We start from the raw sequence: 14,537 nt of genomic DNA on the forward strand, positions 1-14,537 counted from the left end.
CACACAGGCACCCCAGCCACGGGGGTGTGGGGCGCACTGGACGCGCGAGCGGGGTGCAGCCTGGATTCTGAATTTGTCGGGGAAGGAAAAAGGGTGAGTGTGCGTCAGAGCCGGAGCCCCGCAGCTGCCCGATTCCAGTCCAGGATGCAAAGACCAGGGGTCTGTGCTTGCCTCTCCGTGCCTTGGTTTCCCCGTCTATAACACGGGGTGTTAGCAGTAGATCCTGTAAGGGTCTCAGTAAGGATCGAATTATTAAGTATGAGTAACCATGCCACTTGCTGAGTAATGGCCACGCGTCTGCCACTACTGGTGTCGTTAAGGACTCACTCTCAGCGACACACACACACACCCTGGCCGGGAGGGAAGGGTGAGGCACTGACTCCCAAACCTTATTCCAGGCAGGGTCACACCCAGTGCCATGCTCGTTTTCACGCATACCCGCACACCCTTCTAAAACAGCGCCATCCCTACACACACAGACACACGTGCTATTCACGCGCTTAGCAGCCCACTGGCCCTCAGAGCAACCCCAAGGGGACTCCACGGCTCGGAGTAGGATTGCTCCTGCACACACGTGCCCACTTGGCAGATTGTTACACATACACCCACACCTTCACACAAAACCCTCTGACAGTCATACGCAAGGCCGAGCATCGTGTGCCCACTGCACAGCCATGAACGCACAGGAGTCGAGGAGACCCTGTGTCATGCATACTCAGGCGCACACGCACACACCGTGCAGGTCCGGGAAGCACAGCCCCTCTGCACACCCGTATCCAGACCAGGAGCCCACCCCCACCCCGCCAGCCATCATTAAGCTGTTACCAGCGGCCCCTTGGCCGCCTCTGCTAACCGCACAACGCCTGGACACCGCCCCCTCCCCGCCTGGGCTGGGGGCCATGGGGGCAGGGGCGTACAGACACATGGGGTGCAGGACATACATGTGCCCACCATGTGGACGCTCGTAAAATGGTTGCCCTGGTAACAGCGACTTGAAAGACCCGGTTCTTCCTCTCGGGTGGGCAGGGGGGCAGGGGCGGGGTCGAGGGGCGGGGCTGAGGGCGGGGCCCCGGGGGCGTAGGACTCAAGCGCACCTTCCCCCACCGTGGAGAGACTCGGTCACGCTCCCCACTTGGAAGGAGACGCCTGCACACTCAGGGACACACACATTGACCCAAACACGCACGGAGGAGGCAGCCCCTGTCACACTCAGGCCCCTAGAGCCCCGACCCTCCTCAAGGCCGGCCCCACGTGATCACATCAGACACAGGTGTGACACCCTCTGACATCAATGCATGTCACCTCATACAACCCAGCACGCTGGCCACTCTGTCGCCAACCACAGGCTTTGTCACCCCCTGGACAGGTGGTGACAGACAGACACCCTGTCACACTGGCTGACTCACACAGCAGCGGGAACTGGTACACACACGACACGCCCCCCCACCTCCGTCAAGGGAGCTGTCTGCGCCTGGCTGCCTGTGAGGCCGAGGGGATTCAGGGGTTGGTTCTATTTGTAGGAAACACGGATATTTACAATGCTTTATTTTTAAACCTTGCTTGTTCCAGACTGGGCTACTGTGGGGCGGGGTGGGTGGAACCCAGCCTTGAACCTCCCACGCTAAAAGTCAGCCCGTGGCTAGGGACTGTGTTCTCTCAGCGCACGGATGGAGGGGGGGGGGGCGGGGTGGTGAAGCTCAGTGAAGAGCAGGGGGCACTCAAAGGCATGTGACTTCTGTGACTGGTTTGAGCTGGCTGGCCCCAAGGTCAAGGCTGAGGCAGGGGTAGGACATAGCAGGGGCAGCCAGGCCCAACCACCTGCCCATCGCCACCCCCTCTCCCATGTTTACTGGGAAATTAGTTCTGCTCCTTCACTGACTCCTCCACAGCACATCTCGCCAGGTAGCTCCAGGCGAGGCCTCCCATTCCCCAGCGTGCTATAAGCCCATGGTGCAGTTGTGAAACCTGAGGATCAGAGAGGTCAAGATATTAGCCCCAGGTCACACAGTAAGACAACAGCTCAACTCTGGGGCTGGATGACTATGAAACATGTAACCACTGTCCCCCACTGCTCCTCCAACCTGTCCCCTCTGGTCAGAGGGCCCTCTTCTCCCCCCACCCCCGCCCGATGGTCACTGCTTCCCAGGGGAGTGTTCTGTTCATGGGTAGAGGCTGAGGCAGAGGGTTAGGGAAGCTGGTGGCCATTGGCCAAGACTCAGAGACTTGGCTGGTGGAGAAGTTTCCATCTTAACTCCAGGAGCTGGTCCAGGCCCTGCAGGCCCACGGCTGCATTTCGGGGACCCCTCTGGGGACCAGCCCATGGAGGGTGAGGTGGCCTGGGGCCTTCTGTGTTCTCTGTCCCTCCAGCCACCCCTCCAGTCAGAGCATCCTCACACACTGAGTGTTACTCCATCCCCCCCAGTGTGCTGGTCCTGAGTTTGCTGTGCCTCAGCTTTCCCTTTTGTGATATGGTTCCATGTTTCTTCAGCACAGGGTTGCTGATGCCCAGCCAAGAAGCTCCTTGAAACCAGGCTCTGGATTCATCAAAATTATCCTCACCCTGAGCTGGAAGATGCTGAGGGCAGAGCGAGGCCTCAGCTCCTACTGAGAACACAGCTGAACACCCACTCCTGGCCGGGGGTCAGAGCAAGGGCCCCAGGGACCAGGGAAGGAGCCGGTCGGACTGGCCAGGATGGGGACCCATGAGGCCTGTGGGCGGCAGGAAGGAGCAGGCTGATTCCAGGAGAGGATGATGGAAAAAGCAGGGCCGCCAGCTGTCCCTGCAGGGCCATTTGCAGCCCCAGGTCACAGGTCGAAGGCCCTGTCCCTGGGGGTCCCAGGTCGGCAACGCAGGAAAGCCATCAGGCGGTGGGGGTGGGGGTGGGCAGAGGGCTGGGGAGGCAAAGGGGGCTGGGCCTGGGGTTGGGGGACACCTGAGAGGTGGAGCCAGGGCTGAGAACCTTATGGGAGATCACAGACAACCCCCCCCACACACACAAAAGCGACAATATCCACACACACACGTACAATAGATACACATGCTCACAGATTCATAAATATGCACATCAAAACACAGACACCCCCCCAAAGTCAGTCACACTCTGCATATGTGTATACCACCACACACACTCAGATGTGCACGGCAGCCCCAGATTTTAAGGCTCACAGGTGCCCCACAGCACACACCTCCCAGCACCCTGGCCCTCGTCACCCGCCAGCCTGGCCCTGCCTCCTTGCGTCCTTGGCCCAGGCTGCCCTAATCCTGGTCTCGTGTCCTGAAGCCAGAAGATAAGGGGCAGCTGCAGCCCCAGATAAAGGAGGCGAAAGCCGAAAGCCGCAAATCCGGGGCGGCCCGGCGGCAGCGGGCAAAGAGCCCAGGCCACACCTGCCCTGCGCTTCCTCCCCCATCCGACCAGCCGAGAGGGACAGACAGAGGGCGACGGTGGAGGGAGAGAGAGACAGAGCGGAGGCAGGGCAACCATGGGGGGCTGGCAACAACAGCAGAGAAATGGAGACAGATGAAGTGAAAGAGGAAGAGAGAGAGAGAAAGATGGAGAGCCAATATGTGGGGAAAAGAGCAAGGCAAAGGAAGGTAGACATACATGAGACAGACATACAGAGAGAAGGAAATACAGAAAGAGAAGCAAAAAAGGCTAAGCCAGAAACAGGAAGAATAAAAGGGACGGAGGCAGGGAGAGCCCCAGTGCCTGGGCAGAGTGCCAGCAGCACCTTCCCAGGCCCAGCTCCACCCCCTCCTGAGTGCCTCAGTCTCCCCACCTGCTTGGGGGCCCCAGGGTGACCTGCCGCTCTCCTGCTTCCTCAGATCAGCCAAGGTCAGGCATTTGTATGACTCAGGCCTAGTTCAGTGTTGCGGGGACATCTTTCTCGGTGTCCCCACACTCTCCAGGCTGGCACCTGGGAGGTCCTCAGCTCCTTGCCACAGCCTCAGTGAGGGTGGGACACCCCACCAGGCCCAGAGGAGGTATGCCCCCAGTGCCTCAGTTTCCCTAGCTATGACAAGATACATTCACTGAATAAGTGTTCAGGGAGCCCCTACTGTGTGCCAGGCCTGGTACATGCTGAAGACACAGAGGAGCCGAGGCAGAGCCGACTCCCACCAGTTCTGGACTTAGTTTACTGGGGGTGGGGGGGAAGATCCTCAATGCCTCCCTTTTCTAGAGATGATGACCCTGAGAACAGAAGAGTGAGTGAGGTGACCAAGGTGACTGGGTGCAGGAAACTGTTACTGGGAGAGAGAACTGCACATTTGAAGCCTGGGAGGTAAGATCAACTCACGGGACTTCTGGCATGACCTTGGTACTTGAGTTCAGGGAGTGAGCAGGTGAAGAGAGATGAAGCTAGAGAAGGCAGCAGGGGCTGGATTATGCAGAAACTTTGGGGTTATAGTCTAGGACTAGGGAAGTTGGGAGCCATGGCAGGATTGGGAGCAGGAGAGGGTCATGGTCAGATCTGGGTTTTAGAAAGAGCTGTGGAAAAAAGAAAGAAAGAAAGAGCTGTGGGAGGCTGGGCTATTGGGGGTAGGTTGGGAGATTGAGGCCTGGAAGGGGAGGTGCTGGGAAAGGGGACAGTCTAGAAAAAGACTCTGGAGAGAAAGCAGATTGGACATGGGGACTGGCAGTCTGTGGTGGGAGGAGAGGCTGATGCTCAGGTCTCTGGGTAGGCAATGGGGCAGCCCCTGGACCCGGGACCTCTGCAAGCCATTGATTCAGGTAGAGTTGGGATGAATGTCTGTTTCCTCCACACAAGGTCAGAGAGAGGAATAAGGAGCTAATACATGAAAAGAGCTTAGAACAGAGCCCAATATACAGTAAGTGCTCAATAATTGTGCAGCTACTGGTAAATGATTTGTACTATGCCATTAAAATAATGCAATATTATAACAAAATAATAACGATTAATAATGTGTCACTTATATTAATACCCGTATCATGGTTACTATGGATTCCCTGGCAGCTCAGCTGGTAAAGAATCTGCCTGCGATGCAGGAGACCCTGCTTCAATTCCTGGGTCAGGAAGATAGGGATAGGCTACCCATCCCAGTATTCTTGGGCTTCCCGAATGGATCAGACAGTAAAGAATTCACCTGCAATTCGGGAGACCCAGGTTTGATCCCTGGGTCAGGAAGATCCCCTGGAGAAGGAAATGGCAACCCACTCCAGTATTCTTGCCTGGAGAATCCCCATGAACAGGAGTACCTGGCAGGCTACAGTCCACGGGGTCACAAAGAGTTGGACATGACTGAGTGAGTGACTACGCAGAGCACAGCACATTGTTATTAATTGCCGGTCCACAATCTCCCTTTCTCTCCCTACAGGAAGACTTTCTGGATCGCCTTACACAGAGAAGGCTCGTTGTCACAGGGCAAAGCCAGAAAGCCCTAAGAAGGGTTTTCTTGAAGGCTGAGGCCCAGGGAGGGGAGTCCCATTCCTGAGGTCACCGTCTGTGGTCCTCAGTTCTCCACCTGAACAACTGTCTCCCCAGAGAGATCTGGATGCCTGTGGGATGATGTCTGGGGAGATGATGGTAGAACCTCAGAGGGCAATGGGGCGGGCACCTCAGGAAGAAGTGAATTCCTGTCCCTGGAAGTGGGTAAGTGGGACAGAGTCTCCCAAGGACTGCTGTGGTTTCTTCCAGTCTCTGATTCCAAGTTTTATTTCCAGTTTGACCTATAGAGGGCGGCAGAGGCCAGAGATGGAAGACAAGCTGCTCCCCGCCCCCATTGCATTTTCTCCCAGGTCTTAGAAAAGCTGGTGTTGAGCCTGTTGCAGCCTCAAGCAAATCCTTTCCCTCCTCTAGCCTCAGTTCGTCCCTCTGTCACTCAAGGAGTACAGTCTCTGTCTTATTTCCCTGCTCAAGGAAAGCTTTGTCAAGGTTAGCAGTAAAATGCACAGGTGGCCAAGGAATTGGTTATTGACATCCTGCACTGTGTTCACATAATTCAAGGCAAATAATAGTGATAAAGAAATAGCAACGTTGGATCCAAGTCAGGAAGGTCCCCTGGAGGAGGGCACGGCAACCCACTCCAGTATTCTTGCCTGGCAAATCCCATGGACAGAGGAGCCTGGCAGGCTACAGTCCATAGGGTCGCAAAGTGTTGGACACAACTGAAGTAGCACACAGTAGCAACAGTAGTATTCTTTAATGTTTATTGACTGCTATTTATTGAATCTATACTTCCTAAAACAGCTATTTCTACCAGCCCCATTTTTCTGATGAGGAGACTGAGGCACAAAGTTAAGGAAAATGTTCCCAGTTGTTAAGTAGAAGTGCTGGGAGTCCAAACTGGCAGGCTGAGTCGACAGCCCAGAGGTGCCTGTGGGGCACCAAGGCTCTTCCAGGAACAGGGAGCTTTAGGAGAGTGCAACAGGGAATGGTGGGGACTGTGGAAAATGGGGACTAGATTCTGCTCTCCTTGGGCTGTTTGTTCTCCCACTTCCCTGGGATAAAATCCCCAAGTCCTCCCCAAAGCCTAGAGGGCCCTGCATGACCTTCACCTCCCTGTTCTCACCTCCTCTCTCTCCCTAGCTCACGCAGCTCCCATCACAGAGGGCTCACTGTCCAACACACCAGGCAGGGTCCTGCCTCAGGGCCTTTGTACTGGCTGTTCCCTCAACCTGGAGCACTTTTCCTTCTGATATTCCTGTCTCACTCATCTTTGCAAAAACACTCAATGTCCCCTCAGTGAAAAAGCTTTCCCTGACCATTCTATTAAGAACTGCAACCACCAGAAATGGCTTTCCCACTTCCTCTCCCCTGCTTCATTACCGTCCAATATACAGTATACCTTACTTATGTATTATGTTGATTATCTTCACCACTCTTATCTAAGCTCCTAAGCGTAACGATTTTTTTGGTCTGTTTTATTCACTGCTGTTTCGCCGGCTCTAGGATAGCATGTAACACATAGGCATTCAACGAGTTACTCGCTTAATGAACGCCCCATATAAAAGTAGCAGTGTTTTAAAATTCCATCAGGAAAACAAAATAGTTCTGTAAGCCGATTGTAGCCCGCGGGAAGGCAGTTTGAGAGCCCCAAGAGACTCATTGCACATTTCCGTTTCCCGCAAATGGATCAGAGGTAGAAAAGGGACCCGAGGCCCCACCCCTTCCTAGGTTCCGCCCCATTACGTCGACGCGCGTACAATTGCGTCACTTGGAGCGACCTGGGCATGCGCACTTCACCAGCAAGACCGGGGAAGACACACACGCGACCCGGAAGGCCTTTCCGCGGCACTCCAAAGCGGGCGTGAGGGGGGCCGATGGCGGAGGGAGCGGCAGAAGTCTCAGCACAGAGTGATGGTGGTGGCGACCCAGGAGCCGTCGAGCCGGAACGGGGAGTGGCGCCCATCAAACCTCAGTGAGTTGCTGGGTCAGGCGCGGCCCGAGCAGTGCTTGCCGAGAGCTGGGGCAGCGTCCCAGCATTGGAAGCTCGCCGGCTCTTCTGTTTCGGCCTTCCGTCCGCTCGCAGGGTCAGCGAGCACCTGAGATCACGCACGTTGGGAACTGTCACATGCGAGAAGGACACCACGGTGCATGCTGGGGTGGGCGGGGTCTGGGGCGGAGGCCGCAGTGCATGCTGGGGACTGTAGGCCTAGCGTATAGCGGGAATGGCGCAAGTGCACTTCTGGTCAGCCGCCGCCACTTACAGGTAGGGATTTGACTTGTGTCTGAAGCGAGTGCCGCAGGGCATGCTGGGGCTGGGGTGGGGGTGGGGGTGGGGGTGGGGGTGGGGTGGCTGAAAGGCACGCTGGGAAATGTGGCAGCAGCGGACCCGTTGCAGAGCACGCTGGGACTTGTAGTTTCTTGTAGCCTAAGGTAGCCAGGGATGGTCACAGCTGATACTTGTACTTCAGTTCTCCAGTCTGGGCACTGGGGACCCAGGAACAAAATAGGTCCTCCCTGCGGCCTTGACGTGTTCCTAGGCTGGCAGCTGGCTGGTTCTAAGTAGGAACTACCCCATAAACAGAGGCATGTAAACAGGGGCAAGTGTTCTTAGCCCCTTTCCCTAGCGTTCATGAATCTGAGCTCAAGGCAGGATACTTCTTTCACAAGCCCTCCTTTCTCCTGCCTCTCTGCTGGCAGATACCTCACCACCAAGGAGCAGTTCCACGAATTTCTGGAAGCCAAAGGGCAGGAGAAGCCCAGCCAGGAATCCGAGGCTGTAGACCCTGCTGGCAATGACCTGACTGAGCCTGAGGCCAAGCGGATCCGACTGGAGGACGGGCAGACAGAGGACGGGCAGGCAGAGGAGGCAGCTGAAACTGGGGAGCAGCTTCAGGCTCAGAAGAGGGCCCGGGGCCAGAACAAGTGCCGGCCTCACGTGAAGCCCACCCACTATGATAAGAACAAGCTCTGTCCCTCTCTGGTCCAGGTGTGCGTCACTGTCACCAAAAGTCCCAGATGCCTTGAGTGTGAGCCTGTCTGTCCCCCCAGTTCAATCTTCTTGACGTTATGGTGTATCGTTATTGTTCCCATCTTCCAGGTGAAGAAACTGAGGCTTGGTGAGGTTTCTGACTTGTCTGAGGACACACAGCCAGGAGGGGAGGGATCTGAGTTTCAGACCTAGGCTGCCTGACTGGCTTTGTCAGCGTCTCTCTGTCCTCCCTTATTGCCTCCCTGTTTCCTTGCAGGAATCAGCTGCTAGGTGTTTCTATGGTGACCGCTGCCGCTTCCTGCATGACGTGGGCCACTACCTGGAGACCAAGCCTGCTGACCTTGGCCCCAGCTGTGTGCTCTTCGAGACCTTCGGCAGGTGTCCCTATGGTGTAACCTGCCGCTTTGCCGGGGCCCATCTGGGGCCCGAGGGCCAGAATCTGGTGAGGGAGGGGTTGGTCCAGGCGCCGCCCGTCCGCAACGGCCTGGACAAGGCCCTGCAGCAGCAGCTGCGAAAAAGGAAGATCCACTTCAAGCGTGCAGAGCAGGCTCTGCGCCAGCTGAGCAGGGGCCCGCTGCCAGGCCCCACCTCCGAAGCCACTGTCCCTGAGGGCAGGGAGGCCGAGGGTGCCCCAGGGCAGGATAACTGTGACATCCAGCTGGCCCCCCAGGAACCGGACACCGTTGGCCCTCCCAGTGGCCCTTTAAGGACCTGCGGACCCCTGACAGATGAGGATGTAGTCAGGTTGAGGCCCCATGAGAAGCGGCGGGTATGTGTCGTGGGCCCCCTCTGAGGACACACTAGCAGTTCCGGGAGCGGACAGAGCTGGACACTCACTCCCAGCTCCAGAGGGTCCAGGCTGTAACAGGGGGGCAGTGGAAAAGGCTTCCTAGAAGGGAGGGCGCTGGGACTGGGGCTTTGATGGTTGAGTAGAAGCTCTCTAGCAGAGAAAAGAATGGAGAAAGGAACTTTCCTCATGGAGGGATTAGGTGGCCTGTGCAGAGGCGTGGAGGTGAAAAGGAGCCAGACTCACTGGGGCAGGACAAAGCCTATGGGAAGGCTTGAGGCTTGAGAGGCCTCGAAAGCCAGATTCGTGGGTGGAGATTCAATGTGCTTTTTTTCCCTTTCAGCTGGACATCAGTGGCAAGCTGTACCTGGCCCCACTCACCACGGTAGGACCCACAGCGGGGTGGGCAGGTGCTGGCAATGGGCTCATCACAGCAGTACCCACTGGTCCCCCTTCCCTGGGGGCTTGGGTGTGTGTCTGGGTTCCTAGCCTACCATGCCCTTATGTGTGCATTCCACTGTTCCCAGTGTGGCAACCTGCCCTTCCGCCGGATCTGTAAGCGCTTCGGGGCAGATGTGACCTGCGGGGAGATGGCTGTGTGCACTAACCTGCTACAGGGCCAGACGTCCGAGTGGGCCCTGCTCAAACGCCACCCCTGCGAGGATATCTTTGGCGTCCAGGTTGGTGCCGCCCCGAGGAAGGGAAGGAGGAGGGACTCTTGGCTGTTAACCTGTCAGAGCCAGGTGCAGGGTCAGGCTCTCCCGGATCACCTCCCAGACCCCCCGCCTCAGCTACTGGTCACGTGCCAGCCTGACGCACCTGGAGGAGCTGATAGCCTCGGCACGGGGCCAGGCAGGACGGCCCCTCACCCCCTGCCCACCCACCCGGCCACAGCTTGAAGGCGCCTTTCCTGACACCATGACCAAATGTGCCGAGCTGCTGAACCGCACCATCGAGGTGGATTTCGTGGACATCAATGTCGGCTGCCCCATTGATCTCGTGTTCAAGAAGGTACCCAATGTTCAGAGTGGGTGAGGGTGGAGCCCCTAGGAATCTGTGGGGGCCTCTGGGCCTTGCTTTCTGCATCTGGACAAGGAAGACAGTGGTGGGGTGGGAGCTGGCATCAGGTCCAGCCTGGGTCCTGCCTTCCTGAGCTCCAGCCGCCTGTCTCTCCCAGGGCGGGGGCTGTGCCCTCATGAACCGCTTGGCCAAGTTCCAGCAGATCGTCCGCGGCATGAACCAGGTACTGCCCAAGATGACCGTCCACAGCCCTCACTGCCCAACCCGAGGCCCTGCTGCAGATCACCCCTGTTCCCACAGGTGCTGGACGTGCCGCTGACCGTGAAGCTGCGCACGGGTGTCCAGGAGCGTGTGAATCTGGCCCACCGACTGCTGCCCGATCTGCGGGCCTGGGGGGCGGCTCTGGTCACGGTGGGTCTCGGGGGGCGGCGGGCGGCGGGGCCGCAAGGCACTTCCCTTTCTAACCATCCCTCCCTCCCATCTCCTCTCTCCTGGTCTCTGGCTCGCCCTCCATCTCTTGTCTCTGTCTGTCCATCTCTCTGTCTCTCTCTCTCAGTCCGTCTCTGCCGGGCTCTCTGGGTCTCTCTCTCTCTCTCTCTCTCTCTCTGATCCTCCACTTCCCCGGCCCCTCCGTCCCTCCCCACGCGGCCGCCTCTCCTCCAGCTCCACGGCCGCTCACGGGAGCAGCGCTACACCAAGTTGGCCGACTGGCAGTACATCGAGCAGTGCGTGGCGGCGGCCCACCCCATGCCCCTTTTCGGTGGGTGCCCACAGGCCACACACCCAGGCCCACCCCTCGCCTGGGCCCCTCCCTTCCCCAATGGGGGGCTCCCGGGCTGGCGAGAACTCCTCATGCCCTGGCACCGCCGCCCAACGTGGCTCCCTGAGACCCTGGCCTCTGTCCTTCAGGGAATGGAGACGTCTTGTCCTACGAGGATGCCAACCGAGCCCTGCAGACCGGTGTTGCAGGGGTCATGATCGCGCGGTGCGTGGGCCTCGGGGCTGCAGCTGTGGCCTTAGAGCCATAGCTTGGAACTCTCAGACTTTTTTTTTAATTTGGCTGTGTCAGGTCTTAGTTGCAGCATGTGGGAACTTTGATCTTTATTATGGGATGTGGAATTTTTAGTTGGGGCATGTGGGGTGTAGTTTCCTGACTAGGGATGAAACCCAGATCCCCTGCATTGGGAGCATGGAGTCTTAGCCACTGGACCAGCAGCGAAGTCCCAGAATTCTCTGGCTTTGAGAGTCATGTGAGCGTATGGCTGGGAGGCTGGGGACCGTGGTTTTGGGGGCCGGGGTTTCCCCACCGGCCCACTGACCGTCGCCCACTGCCCACCCCCAGTGGCGCCCTGCTCAAGCCGTGGCTGTTCACGGAGATCAAGGAGCAGAGGCACTGGGACATCTCATCGTCCGAGCGCCTGGACATCCTGCGGGACTTCACGCACTACGGCCTGGAGCACTGGGGCTCAGACACGCAGGGTGTGGAGAAGACGCGCCGCTTCCTCCTCGAGTGGCTCTCCTTCCTGTGCAGGTGGGATGGGGCGGCGGGGCAGCGGGGCAGGCCGGGCAGAGTGTGTGGGGAGCCCCAGCCCAGCCCCTTTCCCACTGCCCCCGCCCACAGGTATGTGCCCGTGGGCCTGCTGGAGCGGCTCCCGCAGCGGATCAACGAGCGGCCACCCTACTACCTGGGCCGCGACTACCTGGAGACGCTCATGGCCAGCCAGAAGGCAGCCGACTGGATTCGCATCAGGTGCCCGGGAGCTGAGGCCCTGGGGGACAGGAGGATCGAGGGCTTGGTGGGTCCGGGGTGAGCTGGATTGGGGGCTGCCCCGCTGCCAGGCCTGACCCCGGCCACCTGCCTCCCTCCCCACAGTGAGATGCTGCTGGGACCTGTCCCGCCCAACTTCGTCTTCCTGCCCAAGCACAAGGCCAATGCCTACAAGTAGCCACAGGGGCAGGAGGGGCATCTGAGTATCCAGAGGGCCCCCTAAAGCGTGAGAAGACAATAAATTTTATTCTTCTAAAACCCAAGCCTTTCTGTGACCCTGAGGCTGCCCTTGGCCCCCTGCCATCCCCACCCCCACATCCCCCTCATCCCTTCACTCATTCACCAGCCCTGTGCTGGCCACTGCTGGTGCCCAAAAGGCCTTGACAACAAAGAAGCCATCAGAGCCCATGAGATTGGGCCTCGGCCTACCTGAGTGTGGATCAGGGTGGGCTGCCTGGAGGAAGGGGCCTCAGAGCTGACTGGCAAGCCATGCTGGCAGAGGCGGAAGGCAGCAGACTGCACCCGAGGTCCACCATACCCTCTGTGATGCCCATCTCTGGTTCCCTTGGTTTCTTGGTCCACCCCTGCCCACTCCCCACTCCACCATTACCCGGAACCCCGACCAGTGGGCGGGCCGCAGCCTGGAACCCGCTGCCCGGAGTAACCAGACAAACAGAACTCCACAGGACTCTGAGCCTGTACTCTGGGTGGGCCACCTGTGCTTCCCACCTGCTGCCCTCCTGGCCCGCCTGGGCCGGGCCCCCGCCTCCCTATGCAGCATCCCAAGCCCTTCTACGCACACACAGCTCCCCAAGAAGGCTTCGGTCCCCAGGGCCTGGATGCCACTGATGGGCTGGGCAGCCAGCCCACTCCCGCCTGCACAGAGCTGTCCGCTGTGGGTATGAGTCGGTGGGGTGGGGTGCGGCCATGGGGGCAGGGACCGGGGCTCTGTTCGCCAGCCCCAGGACCCCACCCACCTGCCTGCTTTTGTCCACAGGTTCCTCCAACCTGTACCACCCCCCAACCCCGGAGAAGGAGGTGTTCCCAACCCCTCCAGCAGGTACTGGCCTCCCGCCAACCCTTGAGGACTGGGGAGTGGGCGGGGCCATCTCGTCCCCACCCCTAACCCTAGATGGCTTCCGACTCCAAAGCAAGGCCAGTGTCCCTCATCCCCTCGATGGGGCTCTGACAGTAAGGCAGCCCCATGACTCTTGTCCCCCTGTCAGGTTCCCCAAAGCCAGGTCTGTGTCTCCAGCCACCCCCCACCCCGATGAGCCCCCAAAGCACATCCTGGTCCCCAGACCGGTAGCTAAACCCCCAGAGGCAAAGCCTATGTCCTCGTCCCCCAAATGGACCCCAGGGATGGTCCGTGTCCTGTGTCCCCCTGATGTATCCCCCAGGCGGGTCCCAGCACCGCCCCTCTGAGGGCCACCCTCCTGGCCATAGGTTTCCAGATGGCACCCTGTGGGTGCTTCTTTGACCCCCGCATGTACCGAATCGAGTGGGCCGCCACCGACTTTGGCCAGTCGTCCCTGTACAGGCTGGTGGCCGTGGGCGATGTGGGGCCAGCTGGGGCCCCCACCTCACCAGGCACTTACCTCCTGGAGCCCCAGCACTACCTCAAGGCCCCGGTGCCGCCCCCACCGCCCCCACCATACCCCCACTACCAGCCACCGCCCCCGGGGGGCCCCCAGTACCTCCTGCCGTACTTCCCGCCTGAGGGGCTGGGGCCCGAGACCGTGGGCTTCATGGGGGTTGGGGGGCCGCCCGCCTTCATGGAGCTGCCCCTGCCCTTGATCAAGGAGGGCCTGGCACCCCCACCGCCCCCCAAGGAGAGCAAGCTGCCCTCGCTGCTCATCACTCTGCCCACCGAGGCCACACTGCCCCCGGGCACCTACAGCCACCTCAAGGGCCGCCTGAGCCAACTGCAAGGGCCTGGGGAGCCCTTGACCTTCCCAGTCAAGGAGCCACCCCCCGGCCCGCTGTACCCACCGGGCCCTGCCGAACCCAAGGCAGCTGATGCCGAGGTGGCCCCACTAGGGGCAGGCGAGGCCAGAACCCCCGAGGTGGCCCGGGCCTTTGCGCTGCCCGAGAAGGTGCTGCTGGAGGATGCGATGAAGCTCTTCGACTGCCTGCCGGGCGGTACTGAGCCCGAAGGGGCTCCTCGCAAGCCCCTGGGCCCTGGGCCAGACCTGCCCAACGGTGGGGGCGGCGGCGACGACTCCTCCTCCAGTGACATCCGCTCGCTGCACCTGCCCGACGAGCTGCTGTCCTTCGACTACAGTGTGCCTGAGATCCTGGACACTGTCTCCAACGTGGACTACTTCTTCAACTTTAAGGCACTGGATGAGGAGCCACTGCCCCGTCCAGGGCCCCCCGCCGCCAATACCACAGCCTGTGCCCCCCGGGCTGAGCCCCCTGGCAAAAGGAAGGCTGGCAGTTCCACCACCAAGAAGGGGCGGCAGGGCAGCAAGGGCAAGCAGGCCACAGGTCCTACGAGTGCTGCCTCCTCAGGGCCCCGGCAGGACCTGGGGGCCACCCCCCATTAAAGCAGATTTGATCTCTCA

At 59.4% G+C, this 14,537-nt stretch overlaps 2 protein-coding genes across 6 annotated transcripts; both read left to right on the top strand.

Annotated features, from left to right (window-relative positions):
- Positions 1–4,174: 4,174 nt before the first annotated feature.
- DUS3L (dihydrouridine synthase 3 like) lies at positions 4,175–13,057 on the top strand. 5 transcript variants are annotated; one of them, XM_070464873.1, is made up of 15 exons: positions 4,183–4,281; positions 5,336–7,378; positions 8,104–8,503; positions 8,652–9,164; positions 9,526–9,567; positions 9,710–9,862; positions 10,077–10,193; positions 10,360–10,425; positions 10,503–10,613; positions 10,866–10,962; positions 11,112–11,187; positions 11,545–11,733; positions 11,824–11,952; positions 12,076–12,196; positions 12,968–13,057. In XM_070464873.1, the coding sequence occupies exons 2-14, from the start codon at positions 7,281–7,283 to the stop codon at positions 12,146–12,148; spliced, it is 2,064 nt and encodes a 687-aa protein (XP_070320974.1). In that variant the 5' UTR covers positions 4,183–4,281; positions 5,336–7,280; the 3' UTR covers positions 12,149–12,196; positions 12,968–13,057. The 5 variants fall into 5 exon arrangements, with proteins under 5 accessions (XP_070320973.1, XP_070320977.1, XP_070320974.1 ...); XM_070464872.1 differs by lacking the exon at positions 12,968–13,057 and having other exon boundaries at positions 4,175–4,281; positions 12,076–12,228; XM_070464875.1 differs by lacking the exon at positions 12,968–13,057 and having other exon boundaries at positions 4,187–4,281; positions 8,104–8,392; positions 12,076–12,228.
- Positions 12,593–14,537, top strand: PRR22 (proline rich 22). The gene is made up of 3 exons (XM_020883703.2): positions 12,593–12,869; positions 12,968–13,030; positions 13,417–14,537. The coding sequence occupies exons 1-3, from the start codon at positions 12,743–12,745 to the stop codon at positions 14,517–14,519; spliced, it is 1,293 nt and encodes a 430-aa protein (XP_020739362.2). The 5' UTR covers positions 12,593–12,742; the 3' UTR covers positions 14,520–14,537.

This window comes from Odocoileus virginianus, chromosome 3 (assembly GCF_023699985.2).
Source record: "Odocoileus virginianus isolate 20LAN1187 ecotype Illinois chromosome 3, Ovbor_1.2, whole genome shotgun sequence".
In the NCBI taxonomy this organism is placed as follows: Eukaryota; Metazoa; Chordata; class Mammalia; order Artiodactyla; family Cervidae; genus Odocoileus; species Odocoileus virginianus.